General features: G+C 36.5%; 1 protein-coding gene and 1 long non-coding RNA gene across 7 annotated transcripts in view; one reads left to right on the forward strand and one right to left on the reverse strand.

The window, feature by feature from the left end:
- Nucleotides 1-22,500, forward strand: part of LOC136837973 (uncharacterized) — a 257,728-nt gene that overhangs the window by 204,601 nt on the left and 30,627 nt on the right. The window lies entirely within an intron of this gene.
- On the reverse strand, nt 1,266-20,833 carry LOC136837974 (uncharacterized). 4 transcript variants are annotated; one of them, XM_067102842.1, is made up of 10 exons: nt 20,629-20,833; nt 19,098-19,148; nt 18,012-18,041; nt 17,763-17,795; nt 17,516-17,545; nt 17,223-17,255; nt 16,685-16,714; nt 15,976-16,095; nt 15,569-15,745; nt 1,266-1,936 (listed from the first exon to the last, which is right to left on the reverse strand). In XM_067102842.1, exons 1-10 carry the CDS (start codon nt 20,816-20,818, stop codon nt 1,725-1,727), a joined length of 906 nt encoding a protein of 301 aa, XP_066958943.1. In that variant the 5' UTR covers nt 20,819-20,833; the 3' UTR covers nt 1,266-1,724. The 4 variants fall into 4 exon arrangements, with proteins under 4 accessions (XP_066958943.1, XP_066958946.1, XP_066958945.1 ...); XM_067102845.1 differs by having other exon boundaries at nt 20,687-20,762; XM_067102844.1 differs by lacking the exon at nt 19,098-19,148.

Here is a 22,500-nt window from a genome sequence, read left to right on the forward strand (position 1 = left end):
GCCTGAGAGAAGTGGCACATATGTAATCCATAAAGTGTTGATGATGGGTTGCCTAAAAGTTCTTTCTTGAGAATTTTCCCTTATTTCTCCCTTAGCAAAAGTTCCCTCTTGATCAAACTTTGTCGTCTAAAAGTCTTATTTGGACCCCTGTGTTAGTAAAATGTTCAAGAATGACCTTAAAGATAAAATCACTGACTTAATTGCTAGTTAGTTACATTATGTTTATTTTACATGTATTTGTATGTTTAATATATACATATATTTTTTGTAAAAATGTTCACTTTACAAAAATTTTTATTATTTACCAAAAGGAGAATTATTGAGGTTTACTTTTATAACACATGTAATCAGGTTATTCTTTTCACAGTCATTTTTTGGTGGTCATGCTCTTTCCCTGTATAATCTTTTCATTGACTTTTCCCTGTTTCCGAGCTGTTGGGCCTAATCCTTTGTAAAACCTCTTAAATACTTACCCTTGTTTTGTTAGGTCTAATAATTCTTCAACTGTGTTGGATTCCAGATACATATTTTTTTTCCTTTGCAATCCCCATCTGTCATTTATGCGACCTTTCTTTGTAAAGCTATTTTTATATTTCTATCAATCTGCTAAGTAAAGGACAAGAAGTCGAAAGGCCTAGCACCACTCTGTTTTTTCACTTTCCTTCATGGTATTTCCTTTATATATATGGTATTTCCTTATATATTCATCTCGTTCCATATTGTCGTGACTCAGATATACACGCACACACTCATCACACACACACATGTGTGTGTGTGTGTATATATATGTATATATATATATATATATATATATATATATATATATATATATATATATATATATATATATATATATATATATATATATATATGTGTGTGTATTTATGTACGTATATATATATGTAAAACTTTAAGCTTTTGTAATCATATTGCCAAGGCAATTTTATTCACAATTAGCTATCTCAGATTTTCAGTCACCCATATTTTTTTCTGTTGACATGCTTATGTAATATTATCTTTATTACTTTATCTGTTTTCACAATGTTCAGTGTTAGCAATGTCAGAGTGAAATTCCAGAGTTCCACTTTTTCTATTTTCCACCTCTTTCCCTTCATCAACATCTGTTTCTTTCCCTGCTCTCACATTTGCTATTAAACAGTTCTTGAATTTTTTCGTTTTGGTCATTTCTCAATCTCTTTGGTCATTTCTTTCATTCATTCAAAAGATTTCAAAAGATTTAAAAAGGTTGTAAATAAAAGAAGAAGTGCTTTGATTGCATATATTGTTGAAATGTCACATAGAGAATAACAACTCTATTTTGTGTCAAACATTCCCCATAATCACAAAGTGTATATCAAAAGGTTATATTTATCTCTATGGTATAATAACCAATGCAAAGCACAAAAGTTTATATCCTTAGAGGTTCACATAGAACAGCATTAGTGAAGTGCAACAGAGGAAGTAAGCCAGGAAAACTTGAAGCAGAATCTAAATGAATGAATATTATAACATATATGTATCCAATAGCAGCATAGTTCTCATCCTCAGCAAAACAATATTATTATCAGAGCGGATGGGAAGGAAGGAAGGAAGGAAGGAAGGAAGGAAGGAAGGAGGAGTTCTACAGACATTATTAATTAACTATAAAGGAAATCACAAGTTTTTCGTTCATTCTAAGAAGGATTCAGGGTTCTTCATTTTTATGGATTCAGGGTACTGCATTTCTATGGGTCAGGAACGAACTGGCAGAAACCCATTCTTTCATTTGAACAGTCAATTCGAGTCACTTTGACCAAAGAAGAAGAGCTGTCATATTTAATGAAGCCACAACGCCTATTTGAAGGGATTGATTGGTGACCTTCCATCCAAAGCGCCTCTTCTAAGGGTGTTCCACTCTCCACCCATTTCCCTTCGTACATTCCAGTCCATGTGATTACTTTGAAGGTAATGAAATAAAGAAAAATTATCAGATTAAAGAAAAGTTAGTCAGTAAATCAAAATGTTAACGACAATTACCGTAAATAATATGTCGGAAATAGCATTTTCATTATTTACGGAATATCGTGTGGATATATTTCTGGGATTATTGCTCACTAATAATAACTTTGAATTGCCTCTTGGTGTATATATATATATATATATATATATATCCATAATGTTGCTTTGTAAAGCATATATCCTCCTATAATTTTGACATATTTACTTTTTTTCATGTGTTATGTGTAATGATAATGATTGTTGAAGAGTCATATTTAGTTTGCCATCAGATCTCAAAAGAACTAATGATTAAATAACTTAATAGCATAATTTAGAATTAATAATACAATTTTAATAGTAACGTAGTTTAGAATAATATCTTTCTTGATAAAAGCGTAGTACATGAACACTCTTGTGTCCAGCAAAGACTTGTTTCATTTCAATTGTCATCAGTTGAGATAAGAGAGAACGCTTTGTTTTGGGTTGATGTGATGACAGGTTGGGATAACAAATGCCGATTCGTCCCATACGAGCTCAAGACGAGTGATTTCATGTTGTTACATGCATTGTTCAAGTCATGTACGCCACTTTGAGAGAAAAAATACGTGTCTCGATCAGTTACATCATGTTTTGTAAGATTGCATTCAAAACGTTTTGCTGGGAGGACGTAACTTTCCTTCTAGAAATTTCTCCATTGTATCTCGCATTCAAAATGCTTTAATGACGTCACCTCCCTGCTTCTTGAACTTTATTGTATCTCGCACCCAAAATGACATCACGTAATTGTTTCACGTGTTACTGGAATTCTAAAATCTGTTTCATTCTGATTTCCGAAACCGATTAGATTGGGTCCCTCTCTCTCTCTCGTTCTTAAAAAGAGATTACTTTTAACGTAGAGTTTTGTGGTCACGTATTAGCATTAACTTTTGAGATCTGAATTTACTAAGGGATTCAGAGCCGATGAAACACGGTTTTTCGGCAACACCTTTTTATCAAAGTATCGGATAAAGGTGAAAGTTGGCAAGTGTATATTTTATAACCCTACCTAATTATTGCAAGTGTTATTTACTACCTAAGTTCAATAGTTCTGGTACTTACCAGAGTAAAAGTGGGTTTCCTATGCCAGAGCCATCAAAATCGCAGGTAAGGGTTTTGAACACAATAATGACGTTAACCTATGACGTCATAAGGCTCCACCACAGTGAAGAGAAGTTTACATATGGGGAAAACGTCTCTTCACTGTGGCTCTACTTGGCGATGGCATATTCACTAATTGATATTAGCACCCAATGCCAAGAGAAAGGGAAGGTTTGCTCACTTTCCCCCAAATATCCCATGTAGGTGGAGCTTTGTCTACTTCCTTATTGCATCAGCAGGTGAATTGCCGCAATGAGCATGTACCTCGAAGATATGTCATCGCCTACATAGTTACTCCAGGCAGGAGGCAACGACATCAAATTGGGTAGACCTTGTCTCTCTTGGCCTTTCTAATACCCATACAAGGCTTCAGCGATATCAATGATGGCGAGCAGGATTTGTCATCGTCCCCTTGATAGCACTATCATTCTCAATAATTTTATTATTATTATTATTATTATTATTATTATTATTATTATTATTATTATTATTATTATTATTATTATTATTATTTTGTGGAGGTTTCATTGCAACTTCCACAGCAGTTGTTAGGACTAAGTTGTTAGCTTGGATTTCTTCCATTTTCTTGATATTCGTAATGTTTCTACTTTACAAGTAATTCAGTGCAAGTAGTTCATCCACATAATGAACCAGTCTGTAGCTCATTTGTTAGATCTACATCTATTCAGGGCGGGAATACAAAAAGATAATCCATTTTGTTTATCTCAGGTTTCGACACTATAGCCTTCTGTTTGCAGCATGTCAGGAGCGGTCACTAGAAGTAGAATTTAAATGAAAAGCAATGATGCCTCATTTCCCTCAATTGTTAGAGTTGTAAAGTCAACGCCATTGTTTTATTTCAGTTAATGTAACCCATTGATATTTTTCTTGGTTTTTTATTTATATCATATAACACCCTAAACAGCGCTTGTATACTCGCTGCAAATAAAAGGTACTGGTAGGAGTCAAGATTTTGAGGGCAAGCTCAAGCTATTATTTACCTGCTTCAATATCAATCAAATGTAACACGATTTATATTGATATGCATGGAAAGGAAAATATATTGAAATCAGTTTGAATGAGGAACATATTGTTATAATCACTGTGTTTTAATAGATATGTTTTAGAGGTACAAATAAAACATCTAACACTATACATAATTAATTTACAAAATGTCTTCGTCGTCGTCACTCTCGAGGAGGAGGTCATCATCCACGTTTTCATCGGCGCTAGCGAGATCAATAATGACTGGTCCCACGCTCTCATGGATAATGTCCGATTTCAAGTACTCTTCCTCAAAATGACGTGTTGTCTAACAGCTCCTGCCCGCACTTTTGGGGCGGCCAAGTAACCATTACCCACCATAGAAATAATTACCTATTCACACTAGAGTAAATCTTGCCACAGGTCTTCTCGCTTCAATACAAAGTGGTAAGCCGTAGCACAAATGCAGTCTTGCAACCACGGGGACAATTCCATATCCTGCTGGCCATTATCGAATTTGTCGAAGCCTAAATTCTTTAAGCATATCCATTCACCGCCTACCTGGTGGATGGGCGGAGCCTTATGACGTCATATTATGTTTACGTCACGAATTGTTTTAGGATCCTTGTCTGTGATTTTCTCGGTCCCGGCATCGGTGACTTCATTTTACTCTATAAATATCAAAACTATCGAACTTAGGCTCTAAATAATACTTGCAAAAATTAGGTAGGGTTATAAAATATACACTTGCCAACTTTCAGCTTTATCCGATGCTTTGATAAAAAGTTGTTGCTGAAAAACCGTGTTTCATCGGTTCTGAATCCCTTAGTAGTAAAGTTATTTAGTTTGTAACGATGCCTGGTAAAAAAGTGTGTTTTGTGGTAACTCAGCTACAGCAAGAGATTTTACAGAGGTTTTCACAAGTTTGTGAAAGGTAACGTGAATTTTACTTATTAATACCATGGTATGATAAGTTAGGAAATTTTGGCCGAGTGAAATTGTTATTGATAAATCTTATGTGTATTTTTGTGTGTTTTTATGTTAATATTTCATTTATTAAGATTTCCTTTTCAAATCTTGAGTAATTCTTGATAGTTTAAATTTTGCTTAAATAATTTAAATTCCTGATAAAGTTTTTGTGAGTTAGTTTTGTTTCATAGTTTAATTCAAGAATTAATTGAGTGTTGTGTTATTTTCAAGTAATAATAAATTTTTCAGATTGTGAATTCTAATTATAAACTTTGAATTTAAAAATAAATTTTTGTATTTAACATTTTTAGAAAAACAGTGTTTCATTTATTGATCACCAGTAAATAGGAGTGATTGTGTGTGCATAAGGCAAAATGATAAACATGTTTTGTTCTTTTAGTTTTGCTAAAGTGAATTAAGACCAGGGAAACAGTTAGAGTTGTTTGATGGAGTGATGTCCTTTTACTCTAGAATATTTCTAGTTTAATTTTTGATACCTCACACATATTCTGATAAACTTAGTTTGATTTTTCAAGTAATAAATAAGTTTTTTCTTAAGGGATCACTGTTACCTTTAGAGTACTCAGTCGTAATAATTAATGTTATGAGAGTTCAGGTATCTGGCTGAAGTGAGGTATATTTTTGAATCTTGAGATTAGTTGTGTAATAACCAGGTACTTGATACGCATCAGACAATATATATATATATATATATATATATATATATATATATATATATATATATATATATATATATATATATATATATATATATATATATATGTCATATTTCATTTATGCCACATTTAAAGAAACTACGTTTCTTAGTAAATCTAAGTTAATTCCCAACATATATATCTGTATCGATCATGAAAGGAAGGCTATTGTGAAATCTCCGTTTGGTCAAACCAGACGCAGACGTCATCAATAAGTACCTGTGTAGTGCTTTAAGACAGTGCGTCATCATACATTAGCATCCGTTTGCATAAACTCAGCGTTCTCCTTTTGCTCAGAGCTGGAGGCAAATGTCACGTAGCCGTGGGAAGTTCTTGGGAACGAGGTCATATGTTTGTTCGTGTGTGTGCATCTTAGTCTTGCTATGTAAAAGTGTGACAGCTTAGATATTAGATCGACATGGGAGATCATCCTATGCAGACCAATTGTATTCTTTTGTAAATAAGTCTTTATACGAAATACAAGAAAAACCACTATGGAGTTTGTCTGAAATCCTGCAGAACATTGGTCTGATCTTCCAAAAACAGTCTTATTCTACAGCCATGGAGAAACTGAAGATGTCATAACCAAACTCTGACTGAGTTCCAAACACAGTCCTTATAACCAAACACCTGGAGGAATTTCTGATGAAATACCTTCATACAACAGTGGTGGCAGCACACACAACAGCGGTCACAACAGAGCTTTCTGGCAGCACCTCTACATGGCGTCTACATTGGTAAACGGAAGCTCCGATACGGCGAGATGCCCAAAAACCATAGACAATTGTCATCTTCATAAACATGGTTACAAGCAGACGGAAAGAAAACAATCAACAACGAAAAACGAGGAAAAACATCTGACCTTCACAACACATCTACCCCAACGCATGGCAGAGAGAGAGAGAAAATCTACACAAATCTACGCAACATTGCACATCAACACTCCACGTTGTTCCCTGAGGGTTTCTGCAATCAACATTCATCAACATAAGAAGTTCAACATCCACGATAACATCCCTTCGATGACGTGTATCTAGCCAGACGGAAGTTGGACAGCAGAGGAACCTCGTCGACCTACTTACCAGAATCCAATAAAAAGCTAAGTACAGCCATTATTTATAACAGTTGGTATATTCATTTGCAGTGTTCGGGTCTCGAGTGGCAGGTTGCTGATATAAGGTGAGCAGTGCCGTAGATTAATACCTTTGCCTTGCAGACGTAGCGGTTCCTGATACCTCATTTTTTTCATACTTTTGTGTCCTTTATTTTTTACGCCTGACACATTGTTAACTCTGTTCTTTTTCAGGAAAGTGCATTTATTACCTTTCATTATTGTATTTTATGATGCATTTTTCATAAGTGATGTTATTTTTTAGCGGTTATATGAATCTCGGTTGTTATTTACTTGCGTTCCTGGTTTAGATTTATGAGGTTACGTAGCGGCCGTGTTTATTCATATAGGTTTCAAGATCACTTAGAGAGTAGGCGTGCGGATAGGAAACTTAGTAGGAAAATGACTCCTCCAACCCCAAGTGGGAGCGACCCCACCACTTCCCACAGAATCCTGTACTTACGGTAGTTAATGCTAGATCGCCAATTGTACCATTCGCAGGTCGTGTCAATGGATTTTTGACGCAGGGTGTCGAATCTTGGATTTCGTCTATAGACGTACACCTCACGGCAAAATCCATTACCGATCCGTCTTTACAATTGCAAGAGGCAAAGAGTTTCACAGATTTTGCTAAGGGAGATGCAGGTGCATACTTGCGAGGAATATCTTTTAAAGAAACAAACACTTGGGATGGTTTCAAAGCCAATCTGCGTTCCATTTATGGGAGTGAGGATGCATTGGATGAAGTTCTTGCTTTACGCAACATCATAAGACTCACATCTATGACTAATCTAAGTATAGCAGATAGGGCAGCTCTGATAGGAGATAGGCTCGAAGAGTATAAAGGACAGATTGATGGCTCAAGTTGGGTCAATGGTAATCTGCATATCAGTTCCAAATCTGTCTGCAGGTTATTCTATTTAACACTTGTAACAGCAATGTTACCTGAACCTTTGGTTAAGTGTTTTGACGAAAAATTACAATCAGATAGCTCAGAATTAGATATCTATAGGCAAGTTCGGAAACACTTGTCCAAGTGTACAGATCTCGATCCTTCTCTGATTCAGGATTTTACAAAGCAAGAAAACAAAAATCATGCGTCTACATCACCGCAACAGGTTAACTTAGTCACTAATAATCCATCAGCAGTCATTTGTTACAATTGCAAAAACCTGGTCATGTGATAAATGAGTGTAGGTCCCGCTATTGTTCAATCCATAACAGTACGCATCATAAGTATAGTCATTGCAATGCAAGAAAGAAGAATTTAAACAGTAACACAAACATTCAAAACACCGGTAATGACGCTAAAAAACAGTACCATGGGGAAAGAACAAACATTACAAGCAGAACAGTAATGCAGGTCAGAAACAAGTACATTCAAATCGTTCCTCGGGAAAGCCAACTTCAGGCTCAGCAGTTCCAAACAATAATGCGTCAGTGAATTTTCCGAATGCCGGCGGGCAGACAAACACCACATAGCCAGCTTAAAGGGGGAGGAGAGTGATATTGGGTTATCATCACTTTTTGAATCAGATAATAAGTTTAATGTTCTCCAAGATATGTGTGAAGACAAGAATTTTCCAGAAATCGAGGTAGTGTCTCCCAAACATGCAGAGCACGGTCCCGTAGATTTTTGCAAAATACACGCTATTATTGGCTCAGAAGAAGTTAGACCCACTTTGCATGCAGTTAGCTTAGAACACAAGCATTTCACCTTGTTTTTGATTCAGGTAGTCCACGTAATATAATGGATTTACGTACCCATCACCTTTTATTTTCAAGATTTCCCATCGAACGCTCTGATGTTCGTTTGTCAGAATAGGCAATAATGAATTAGATGTAATTGGTACATCTCAGATACAATACAGGTTGGGGCAACGTACTTTTACGGATACCTTTATCATAGTTGGCAATATTAATATGTACCCAGTAGTTATTATAGGATATCCATCAATGTCATTACATAACGTAATTTTAACACCCGCAAAACACGGAGTGTTTATAAAAGGGAAATTCTATCGGTCTTCACACACATTGAAATCTGTTTTGGATCAGAAGGAGACAGAGAGTAAGAAGATAACGTATATCGAAGAGCCAGTCACTTGTCTCATAAGCGATGATATTGTTACAGCAACCCAACATAACTCTCAGGCACCCGTCCTTGCTGCGTTCGCACAAACCATCGAGCCAAACACACCATCGTATCTCACGGTCAAGGTTAAAAGAAAATTGCCAGGCTCAGAGGTTTTAATTCTTCCTGATACCTTAAAGATAAATGGGCTTTCAGTCACGCAAGCATTATACACAGTAAATTCTGATCATCGGGTTAACATTGAAGTTTTTAATCACTTAAATGCTGCTTTAACAGTACATGAAAATCAACATATTGTCAATATCGAAGCATATAAACATCGAATCTTACAGTTGCTGAAATTAACTCCACTGAATCAGCAACAGACGAATCTCTTTTAAAGGTAATTAAAGGCAAGATCGAAGCAGACATCTTAGACAGGGATATAAGCAAGAAATTTTTGATCTTTTATCCAAATATAGTGATGTTTTTCTACTAGTACTGGAGCTTTAGGCAAAACGGAAGTCATCGAACATCAAATTCGTTTAAAGGATAAAGACCAGGTCATTTACGTGCCTTCATATCGTCTACCGGCCAAATTTCTGAATGAAATCAATGTTGAGGTAGATAAAATGTTAAAAGAGGGGGTTATTAAGAAATCTAACAGCCCTTATAATTTTCCCTTGATAGTAGTACCAAAAAAGGATAAAACCTGGAGGATTTGTGTTGACTTTCGCAAGCTTAACGACCAAACTATCCCTGATCGTTTCCCAGTACCTTGCACAGATGATATTTTGTCTCTATTAGGACAGAATAAATTTTTTACTTCCTTGGACTTACTTAAAGGCTTTCACCAGATACCCTTAGCTAAGGATAGTACCCAGTACACTGCTTTTAGTACAGCTAGAGGTCACTATGAATTCCTACGTATGCCATTTGGGCTACGTTGTGCTCTATTACGTTCACTAGGATGATCAATATAGTGTTCGGAGATTTTACTAGGAATATTCTCCATGCTTATATAGATGATTTAGTTATATTTTCCAACACCTTGGAGGAGCATTTAAGTAAACTAGAAATAGTCCTTCAGAGGTTAAGAGAACATCATCTAAAAGTAAAAATTTCTAAATGTGAGTTTTTAAAGACGAATTAGTCTATTTGGGTTTCATGGTATCTCGGCAAGGTCTTAAAGTAGTCCATGATAAAATCTCTGCTATTAGTAAATTTCCCGTTCCTACTAATGTTAAAGCCATACAGCAATTTCTCGGGGTTTCGGGTTATTATCGTCGGTTTATCCGAGATTATTCAGTAATAGCAGCTCCTTTAACTGATCTCATAAGGAAGGACGTAACTTTCAAATGGGAATCCCAACATCAAATTGCTTTTGATACCTTGAAAGAAAAAATCAGTTCTGCTCCTATTTTAAAGTTTCCCGATTTTACTAAAGAGTTTATTATTGCAACCGACGCATCAGATCAAGGAGTAGGAGGTGTGTTACTCCAGTGGCATGACAATAAGTTTTTCCCCATTGCTTTTTATTCTCGCAAATTAAAAATGTCAGAGAAGAAATATGCAGTAATAGATAAGGAATGCCTCGCCATTGCTAATTCGTTGGTACATTTTAAATATATAATCTATGGGTATAGTGTCAAGGTTCTAACTGATCACAAGCCCCTTACTGACTTTTTTTAAAGGTTTCAATCATAGTCCTAAAAGAACTCGGTGGCACATGATTATCCAGGACTTTGGAGCTAAAATTGGATACTTACCCGGTAAAGCAAACGTAATCGCAGATGCGCTATCTCGTAACCCAGTACCAACACACTCAATACCTTTCGCTGATCTAGAAGAAATTCCAATTCCTTCATAAGCTATGAAAATTGCTATCGAAAATGGTCAATCGTTAGCCCAAGCAACAGACAATATTACAGATATAGAATGGAATCTAGATTCAGTACGACAAGAACAAATGAAAGATCAGAAATTAAGAGTAATAATAGATGCATTAAATAGGAATCCAGATGATAAGGAATATGTGAAATATACGAATCAATATTTCTTGATTAAGGATAACATTCTATGCCGATCCGTGGCTAGAGAACCAGGAGTTCAACACAGTTAACTAACGACCAGGTGGTTGTACCTATCACATTAATCCCAATCGTTCTGAAATGGCTTCACAACCATCCTCTGCATGGTCATCCTGGGTTCGAAATAACCTCTCAAAAGGCCAAGTCATTATTTTACTGGTCTACTATGTTAAAAGATATTAAGACATATATTAAAAACTGTGATATATGTTTCCGTCACAAGGGCCATACTAAGAATCCTGTAGGTCTCGGAACTTATCCCGTGCCTAGCAAACCTTTTGAAAGGGTACACCTTGATTTATTGACAGGTTTTACGAGACAGACCGGGGGAATAAAACCTCTTGGTTATCATTGACGCCCTTACACGGTATACTGAATTAATACCACTAAAAAGTAAAACAGCCATTGAGTGCGCTAGGAAGTTTTACGAGTGCTATATATGCAGACATGGAATTCCAAATATAATAATCTCTGACTCAGGTGGAGAATTCAATAATCACTTCCTTAACTCATTGTGCGAAATTCTGCAAATAAAGAAAGTCAATACGATGATATACCATCCTGAATCTAATGGATTGGTAGAACGGGTTAATAGAAAGGTGCTAGACATACTGCGTGTAAACATAGGCGGTATGGACCCAAACTGGGACATCGCAATACCCACCGTGTCCAGTACCCTAAATAACAATTATCATACTTCAATCCGTATGTCTCCCCATGAAGCTGTATATGGGATACCTGCTAGGTCACCTTTTCACATATTATCCCCGACATCTAGTTTATCAGATCCGTTGAAGGATATAATAGATGTTAGCCGAAGTAGATATCAAACACTTTATCAAAACCTCTTACAGGCTCAAGTGTCAATGAAGAATGCACATGATAAAAAGCTAAGGTCACAAAGCCTTACCAAGAAGGAGATATAGTATATGTACAGGTCTATGTTAGAAAAGGGCTAAATTGGAAATTATTGCCTAAGTTTGAAGGTCCTTTCATAGTTATAGAAGTTTTAATAGGTAACCGACTTAAAATTCGGAATCAGTCCGATTCAGCGGATGTTCGAACAGTATCTATCTCTCATGTGAGAGCTTAAGACAATGGTTTGTTATGAAAAAGTTAATTATTGTGTGAATTTTTACATCATTTGGATGATGCGATGTTTTTGTTTCATTATTTACAAGTTATTTTCTTTTACAGGCTCCAACATGAAGCTTGTCAAATTATACCATGCACTATTCCTCTCAATGTTTATCGTAGCTGGGAAGAGTTCTGAAATAACTTTACATCATGGTTCTATAGTAGAGGAAATGAATAATTTCTTTCTAACTGGCAGTAATATAGTTTTAGAAGTCAATATGAACGCCCTTTTACTAGCGAAAATGAAGTCATAACTTTGAAATCAGAATTGACTCTTTTTATCAATCTCTGGCAGACTTGCATAAATCATTCTTAGCTAGCAGTGATCCAACGTCGCCGAATCAAGTCAGTGACACAATTAATATGCTTTTCTGGGAATTAAGGAATAAAACAAGTCAATACCTCATGACGTTACAGAAAGGCGTAACCCACTTGTTCTAGCGGCATTAAATTTGGTTGGTTCCGTAGCAGGTCTTGGGTTAGGGATTTCAAATCGTTTAAAACTTCGCGATCACGGGGTTAAAATCGAAAATCTGGAACATCAACAAGAGGTATTAGCAGGAGAACTAAACAAACAAATTCAAGCTTTGAACAGCGTAATCAGTAAAGTAAATGAACAGTCACGACGCTTCAATCAGGTTCATGACACTCAAGTTTTGTTAGCAACTCTGATGTATTATCACGCTAAAATTAATCATGTATACTGAGAGTTTCAAGCTTTATCGAAAAATCAAAAGATTACGTGGAAGCTATAACACTTGCTGCTAAAGGCGTGTTGTCTCTCATTTGTTACCGATTAAAGATCTTACTCAGATTATCAATAATGCTCACGATAAAATGCGCTATGTTCCAGTAGTAGATTTCCATAAAGTTGAGTTTTATTACAGCTGATTACAGTTAAAGTTGACCTTGATAAGATCGTAATCGACATTCCTTTCAACCCATCAGACGCGTGGAAAGCGTATAAAATTTCGCCTTTTCCCACGTATGTATCTAACGTCTCGACACCTATTATTAATAATCTGTCAGCTCTAGTATTGGTTTCCGCCAATAAAGAAGCTTTTACGGTAGTCCGAGACCAAGCACTGTTAGATGATTGCCATGATGTTATGAATAATGTAGTGTGCAGGATCGATTTGTTTGAATTCTTAAACATTACGTCATTGAATTCATGCGAATTGGACTTGGTACTTAACAGAACCTCTCCCCATACACATGAACATTGTTTGGCTGGTTTAGTACGGTATCGTGACAATCAGTTTCGTCACAGGCTCGTGAATGGCACGTCATTCGTCTTCTCTGCAGAACCATACATCGTCACTTGCCCAGATGGTACTAGGACAACAGGACACATGTTCGTCGTTAATGATGGCTGCACTGCAACAACGTCGTCACTCTTCATCCGAGCTAGCACATCCATCATCAGAGGCCGCAACTTCTTCATCAACACATCGTGGGGAAACACTAGGCTGCAAGGTCTAACAATTCCCTACAGCAGGCCCATCGAAAACGCTATTGCATCATTAGACTTGCTGTCTCCTGCGAGCCATTCTTCTGATCACCATGATTTTCTTCTCCTCTACACATTAATTGCCGTTGGTATGTTCCTGGGAGCCGTAGGCGTAATCGTCAGCGTAATGTTTTGGAAAAAAAGCACGAGAGATGAAGGAGACCATTGCGAAATCTACTGTTTCTCAAAGGTCAACGTTGGACTGGCGCAATTATATGTTCCGAGTTCAGTAATGAAATTACTGGCCATTTTTTCATTAAAGCTCGAGTACACAGAGAAAGACTGAAAAGGTTCTATTTTCGGTGGTAATGTATGTGAGGAAGAGCTGAACATTTCTGGTGTTATCATTTATCTACATTTATTTCTTTAATAACCTATACTACATATGTATGTATCAATTGCGTGTAGTAGCATGTTGTTCATTCAACATTTTGCATTTTGGTTGTCCATACTGATTAATCTATCAGGATAACTGTTTGTTTATATAAACCTACCATATGGTTATTACCTTTGGATACATTTTTTAAGCATTGATTTCAATCTCTATCATTGCAAGTGTATTCATATAATCTGTGCACAAATGTTTTTACTTCGTATACGAATTGCATTATCATTTCAGAATTGCATTATCATTTCAGAATTGCATTATCATTTCTGAATTGCATTATTTTATTTGATTTATCCGGATTGCATTATCTATATATGATTTATATGTTAATCATTAGCATTGTCAGTATAATCAATGTTTGAGTTATATAACTTACCTTTTTTTCTCACTTTGCTACATTTTAGTAAGACTTATGTTCACAAATATGCAACATATTTCAGTATTTGCTGTCTTCAGTAATTACTATATATCTCATTCACATTTTGAGTATAATGATATTTGGAAGCGTATATTTTCTTTTGCTTTCTGAGAATTTATGCTTAGCTAGTGAATGCCTGTTTTGATGATTTCGTTCCTATTGTGTTTTACGTGGCCGAGCAAATGTCATATTTCATTTATGCCACATTTAAAGAAACTACGTTTCTTAGTAAATCTAAGTTAATTCCCAACATATATATCTGTATCGATCATGAAAGGAAGGCTATTGTGAAATCTCCGTTTGGTCAAACCAGACGCAGACGTCATCAATAAGTACCTGTGTAGTGCTTTAAGACAGTGCGTCATCATACATTAGCATCCGTTTGCATAAACTCAGCGTTCTCCTTTTGCTCAGAGCTGGAGGCAAATGTCACGTAGCCGTGGGAAGTTCTTGGGAACGAGGTCATGTTTGTTCGTGTGTGTGCATCTTAGTCTTGCTATGTAAAAGTGTGACAGCTTAGATATTAGATCGACATGGGAGATCATCCTATGCAGACCAATTGTATTCTTTTGTAAATAAGTCTTTATACGAAATACAAGAAAAACCACTATGGAGTTTGTCTGAAATCCTGCAGAACATTGGTCTGATCTTCCAAAAACAGTCTTATTCTACAGCCATGGAGAAACTGAAGATGTCATAACCAAACTCTGACTGAGTTCCAAACACAGTCCTTATAACTAAACACCTGGAGGAATTTCTGATGAAATACCTTCATACAACATATATATATATATATATATATATATATATATATATATATATATATATATATATATATATATATATATATATATATATATATATATATATCTTGGATAAGTACTAATTAGTAACAACTTGAGTGTATATAAATATATATTTGTCTGTGGCTTAACATGACATTGAAAATCACCCCTCTCTCTCTCTCTCTCTCTCTCTCTCTCTCTCTCTCTCTCTCTCTTTCTCCCTCCCCTGTTGATAAGAATTATTTCTAAATTTATATCAGGAAGTGACTTACTACGATAAGTAAAAGCCCGACGAAGTTCCTCGAGATGCTCTAACCGAAATTCCTGCAGAAGTCGCCACCCTGACGCTTGGCAGGTGGCATTCATCTGGTCCCACGTCATCTCTTCCTCGACAAGCTTCACGCATCCCAGACCCTCGATGACCTCGGCCGGACTTTTGCACGAGAACTCTGGAAGGAGGAAGAAGAGGTTGCGGTAATGAGGAGGTTTACATAGTGGTCAAAATGACCCTGAATGACATTAGCGTTGATCTTTCGTGAGCTGATTTATAATAGATAAGAAAGTAAATGTGTCATAACAAAATAAAACGAAGCAATTCGGCTCTTTTCTGCTGACTTTCTTCACAGATTTTGACTTTGTAGGACAAAGCTCATAGAGACAAAGGATCGTCTTCCCTTACCACAAGTTCGCCCATCTCCCTCGAAAGGAGGGTTGCAGGAGCAGCTGTAACTCCCATTGGAGCTCCTGCATGTTGCGTGGGGGCTGCACTCGCCCTTCCCTTGGGCGCACTCGTCCATGTCTGCTCGGGGGTAAATATATAGTTTTGAGAAATGAGGCACTGTGGAATAGCTCAGTTTTTTCTTGGGGAGAACTCATCTGTGGGAAAAGTTACAGTCGTTCCGATTTTGTTGTTCATGAGAAACTGCGGTTTGATAGATAAAATATAAAAATAAGTAAATGATAAAAGCACGAAAACATAGCATTTGTCGAATTTAAATTAAATTTTTTTTTTAAATATTACTTAACTTATTATGAATTTTAATATGCCTTTTTAGTGTGGAAGCATGAGTAAATGTACTTGTTGTGTGTATGTGTTACAGTATGAGAACGTGAGCCTGTGTGGTATTTTATCCTAATCCTTCGGGCCAGCCCTGTAAGAGCTGAAAGTCAGCTCAGTGGTCTTGTTAAACTACTTTAATACTACTACTTCTTTGCAAGAGACCTGCTGTTATCTTTATCATTCTGTATCACTAAGCATAACATTGATATTATCTGTCACCAGCGAAAATGCCAAAGGCTTGGCATTAACCTTTAGAACTGTTTTCCACAACTGACAGTATTTGACTTTCAGAAACGAGTGAGGGACACTGAAGAAGCTCTGCAGTTACCTTCTGATGTCTCCAGTTTTTCCAAGATATCTGGAAAGAGAAAAATAACCTCCTTTAGAAGATGCTTCAGTCATTAGGCTGACTGAGACTCATTAATTATGAAGGCTAAATAGAAAATCTATTTCCTTTGATTATGCATGAAATCTCCCCCATATAGAATTTGAGTGGAAGGAAGGAAGGAAGGGTCATCCCTGTTTCTACAAGGTTCAGGGTCACAGTTTTCTCTATTTATTTAACAGAATGATACTATCCTATCGCTTGGCACTCATCCCCACGTGGCTTCTAATGCTGAAGACACTCTCTCCAAGAGATGACGTGCTTTCTTTCTCACTTCTTTTCAAGTGAACTCAAATACACAAACGTTTTAGGGAAGAATAAACCACCAAAATTCACATCTCAAATAGAAAGGACAAAAAAGCAGAAATATTGGCAGCAGTGTCTTGAGAGGGTCTAGCAATTCCCAAGAGAATATTGTTGTTGTCTATACTGATGTCTTTACATGACCTTACCTGAATACAAGATGAATAAATGCACTTACTTTGCAAAGAGTCCTGGTTGTTGTTCACTGCACCTGGAGAAAAGAAACATCAAAGGTCTCTTATAAATTTCGATTCTATAACCTATCCTGAATATTGTCATTCCTATCTCTAAAGGAATCTATCACGAGGAAGACTTCGGATTTTATCATGATTTTTGGTCGTTATTCTCAATAATTTTTGGTCGTTATTCTCAATGATTTTTGGTCGTTATTTGCACATTCACTTAAGGTAAACAGACTCAGTTTGGCTTAGTTGCAGGATAGAAAGAAGAACTCCAAGGGGCTAAGAATACCTTTCACGTGCTCCAGTTCATGATGGAAATCTGTAAAGAGAAATTTCCTTCTTAATGACAGGCAAAATTAACTCTTTATTTTCAAGGATGACTTCTCTACGAATGTCCCTCCTCACAACTTGTGATGATAATTGTTTTATGAGCAAGAAGCTATATTATAGCATTTATGGAAATATCTGAGAATATACAACATCACACAACTGGGAAACATTTTCTTGCCATAATATTGATAAATAAATGCACTTACTTTGCAAAGAGTCCTGGTTGTTGTTCACTGTACCTGAAGGAAACAAAGGCAACGACTTTTAAAGTTTAACTTCTGTCAAGAATTCTCAATGCAGATTAATTTGGAAGCAAAGTCATTTCATGGAAGGAAGACATCAGCTGTCATCCCAATATCGAATGATTTGACAGTGGATTATTATGAAGAAGCACAGACAGACAATTGTGTTGTCACGAAAAGAACAGAAATACTATATATGTGGGTTACAAGTACCTTTCACGTGTTCCAGGTCACGATGAAGTTCTGCAAAAAGAAATTTATTTTGATTGAATGATTCCAATAGAAAGCTGGACAATGAGATCAGTTATGTCATTGTCAATTCATTATCATGATTATAAGCTCAAATGATCTCAGTCAGAAAATGATTCTCTGTTATAATTGTTGAGTATAATATAAAACTTGCCACAAAAGTGCCTTGAAGATTGTTTTCAACATGATCAGAAATGCAAAAGCTTCTTCTGCATTTCTGAAAATAGAAAGCAACGTTTCAAAAACACTGACTTCATTGATCGGAACCACAGTATATGCATCAATATCAGTGATTTTATTTCAAACGTCAATTTCCTTAAAGGTAAAGTTTTTCATTGGATGACTGCACGGGTGGGCAACGCTAGAAAAACTGAAAGTTGCATTCAACTCGGAAGAGGAAATTGAAAAGGATCAGATGGTCTTGACAAGACATTCCCTAAGATTATGGAGATGGGGATAAGTTTGTGTTCCCTAGCAGATCTTTGAACCAAGAGTCTAAAACATACAAAAGAAAGATGTGGGTTGTATCCTAATAAAGGTTTTTAGGGCTCTGCATTCATTGGCTCCAAAATGTCGAAGAGAGAAAGAACAAGCCCATATTCATTCGCTATTACCACTTCTTCACCGAAGTTTATATAGAGATGACAAGTGAGAGTTCTGTTGCGTGCTTGATCGATGAATATTTTCTACTCCAAGAGATGAATATAATATGACTGATGAAAATGAATATGTTTGCCATGCATAATTATTCCCAGGGAGTTATTACACTCCTTGACAAGAAGGAGAATGTCGAGACGCTTAATTTCTTAGGGATTTTCAAGTCATAGAGACCAACTGGTAAAGCCTTTCAGTGAAGTCAGATAAGTGAAAATGAAATACATTGTTACAGTTATATCCAAAAGTTAAACCAGATACTTTGCATGGGAGGAAAGAAATATTTATCAAGTGTTAAAAGAAATGTAAAGTTCAATAATCAGCAGTAAGTGTAAACGACAACAGCAGTAGTGTCACTGCTATGTCAATAGGGAAGTGAATTTCTGCCTTACTTACCGTGAAGTCTTCCCAGTATTTCATTTTGCTTCTGCTGAAGGTCTATCACTCCTGAAAAAAAATTGGAAGAAGTGACTTGGTTTCATTTCGATGACTTGATTTGAAATAAGAAGTCATTGTTCACACAGACTAAGCCTCAAATGTCATTCATCTGCAAGGCTAGCTTCTGTGCAAGACATTTCTCCTTACCTATGTGACCACAAGAGATTACCAGTTGATAAAATAACAATTAGACAGTTCTTAACCGGTAGATAAACATATACCCATAAACACCAATAAATGTCAGCAAAATGAAGGCAATGTAGCCTGTTGCTTGAAAATATCATTACGGATCCTTTGAAACTTGTGACAATCTGCATCAACAAGTCTGATGTGAATATCTTCCAGTGTGAGGACTTGGGGACTCCTGGTGTGAGCTTGTATGTGACAATGTAGCATCTCATTGGAATGAGAATTGGAAGCCCTGTAAAGTAAGTAGCATGTACAGAGTCTTAGAGGAAACGTACAAAGTTGTCAAAAGGGAAACCACGTGTGGTAAGATGGGTTCATCAAATAGGATTGAGCTTTCCTGGAGCTCAGTCCTTCTGACAAAGCCACTCTCAGACCGTTCCCCAGAGGCTGGAACATCTGTGATCACTCAGCTCAGTTCATTTCTTGAATAAGAGTGAGCTCATTCTTCAGCTGGTGACAATCAGAAACGGACATTTTAATACTAGGGCTGACCTGCTATGATCAGTATGAGAGCCTCCAGAAATAACGAAGGTGCATCGGTGACAGTCCGTTTGTGTCACACACATTGCCTCCTGGAGGTCATCAAATTTAAAGTCATCTGCTCCAGAGTAACGAAAGACTTGAAATAATTAGCTGGAAGAGAATTTCCTAGAAATACGATATGATAAATGTGATAATCCGTTACTGAAATAAAAGTGAAAAGTCTTATTTAATAGAAAATAAAAAAAATACATTCGATATAGTCAACCAAGAATATAAGAACAGTGGACCAAAATGAGTGTTTATAGCAAGAAGAAACTTTAAGGTTACCATAAAGAAGTATAGAAAAATTCCTGCATTCAAGCCAGTATAACAGAGCAGGACAAAACCAGCCTTCAAGCAGATTACCCCCCCTCCCACATCAACCGGGGTTTCAGGGAAGACAGGGACGATGCAAAAGCAGAGAGAATGAAAAAAACCAAGTCCAGAGGAGGTGTTGTTCTTGTGTTCAACCAGATAACATTCAGTCTGCAACTTGCCTTTCTGACAAATCTCCTGACAAAAAGAAATGGCATTATCAACAGGAAGCAGACTTGAATGATCATTCCCTCAAACAAGAGAAGACACAGCCAAGAATGTGAAGGCAACAAAAGAAAGGTTGCTGATAAAATATACAGCTCAATGAAATAAGTAAAACAATAATACTGAAATGATCCCATTGAGGGTGACTCCAGAAGTGGTTAAAAAATCCATATGATTTCCATTCCTGTAAAAATCAGATATTGTAAAATTGTTGACAGTGAGTGAATCTCTACATTACCTTTCAATGTTTCATTACCAAATATTCTACATTGTGTAATGAGAACATCTGTCCAAACCTGACAGTGGGCGAAATGCACCCATGTCACGATGGAGGAGAAGACGAAGAACGCCCCAAGCTGCATAGCTACGACTGGCTCTTCTCCTTTGTAGCCTGGGTCTCTATATACCCGGTCCTCACGAGGATACATCAGTCAGACGCGTGACTCGGTTCACTTTCCAGGGACGTTGTGTCTCTTTCTGAAGGCCACAGCTCGAGTGGATGGCTGATAGATAGCAGGGGGTGTGGGGGGGGGTAGAGGATGTTTGTGTCGCCGGTTGTGTTATCATGGCCTGATGATTCAGAAGAGATTTGGAAGTGAAGTGAGCACTCGACAGGGTCATGAGAAGACTTCCCGAGTGCCACTTGTGAAGCAGCTGCTTCGTTGCTCCTCGATTTCGAGGGATGAAGGAAACTAAATAAAGATGCATTTCATATTACAGAAGTGGCAATCAATACCTAACAAGGATGATGGAGATGATGAGGACATTTTCAGTTTCTACGCGATGCATGATAAAGAGTCACTTTCTTTCACATACCAAATTTTGAGACATTTCCGTAGATTTCTCACCCTTCCATTTGTTGAGAGAGAGAGAGAGAGAGAGAGAGAGAGAGAGAGAGAGAGAGAGAGAGAGAGAGAGAGAGAGAGAGAGAGAGAGAGAGAGAGGAGAGAGAGAGAATGAGCCGTTTTATGAAGAACAAATGCCTGATTTTGACAGTGAAGTCTGAATTTCCTCTAAAACTGTTTCAATTATCAATAATTTTCTACTGAATGAAGGAAGAAGAAGAAGAAGAAGAGGAAGAAGAAGAGTTCCAATTTCGCAGAAAACTTCCACAGCAACAGCTCCTATGAGACGTCTCATCAGCAGCACTAGACTAAAACCAATATGAAATGAGCTCTCTGGTGGGGCTGTTTGGGTCCTCTCCGCGTGTGTTTACTCTCAGCATATCTGCCAAATTTATAACAAAAACAGAGAGAGAGAGAGAGAGAGAGAGAGAGAGAGAGAGAGAGAGAGAGAGAGAGAGAGAGAGAGAGATAAAACCATTTCTCCCATTACAGATATCAAATATCTTTTTCGTTACGCAGAAATCTAAGTCAGTTACATAGGTTCACAATTGATAAAGTTTTTTTAATGCAATAACAAGAAGCGGAATAAGATTTTCTGTCAACATGGCATCTCATTTTGGCGCTGTTGCCAATATTTCAGACAGCTCCAAGTGCGTTTAAATCCAGGGATAAGAAGCTTAAGACGACTGTCTCCATTGGGCACTTTCAGTGGTCACGGTATGTTCGGAGACATTTCCCCTTTCTACAAATATCTTCATTTCTTAATATCATAGGTAAAGAATAAATTAGTAAACAAGGAAATATGAAATAAATTATAACATAGAGTAAGTTGGACGAGTAAGAAAATAAACAATCGTATGCAAACAGATAATGATGATAAATTTACATCTACAAGTACTGACAAAATAGTTAAGATTAAGGTGGCCTTGTGCCAGCACGGAAACTTAGAGACCCTTTAACTTCCACTGCATCACTCTCATGCAAACTGACTCTCTTGCAAGGTATATATATATATATATATATATATATATATATATATATATATATATATATATATATATATATATATATATATATATATATATATATATATGTATGTATATATATATATATATATATATATATATATATATATATATATATATATATATATATATATATATACTGTATAAGATGTACTGAAGGTTGATTTTAACCTTTATCTTCTGAGAGAGAGAGAGAGAGAGAGAGAGAGAGAGAGAGAGAGAGAGAGAGAGAGAGAGAGA

The sequence above is a fragment of the Macrobrachium rosenbergii genome, unplaced genomic scaffold, assembly GCF_040412425.1.
Source record: "Macrobrachium rosenbergii isolate ZJJX-2024 unplaced genomic scaffold, ASM4041242v1 13903, whole genome shotgun sequence".
NCBI lineage: Eukaryota > Metazoa > Arthropoda > Malacostraca > Decapoda > Palaemonidae > Macrobrachium > Macrobrachium rosenbergii.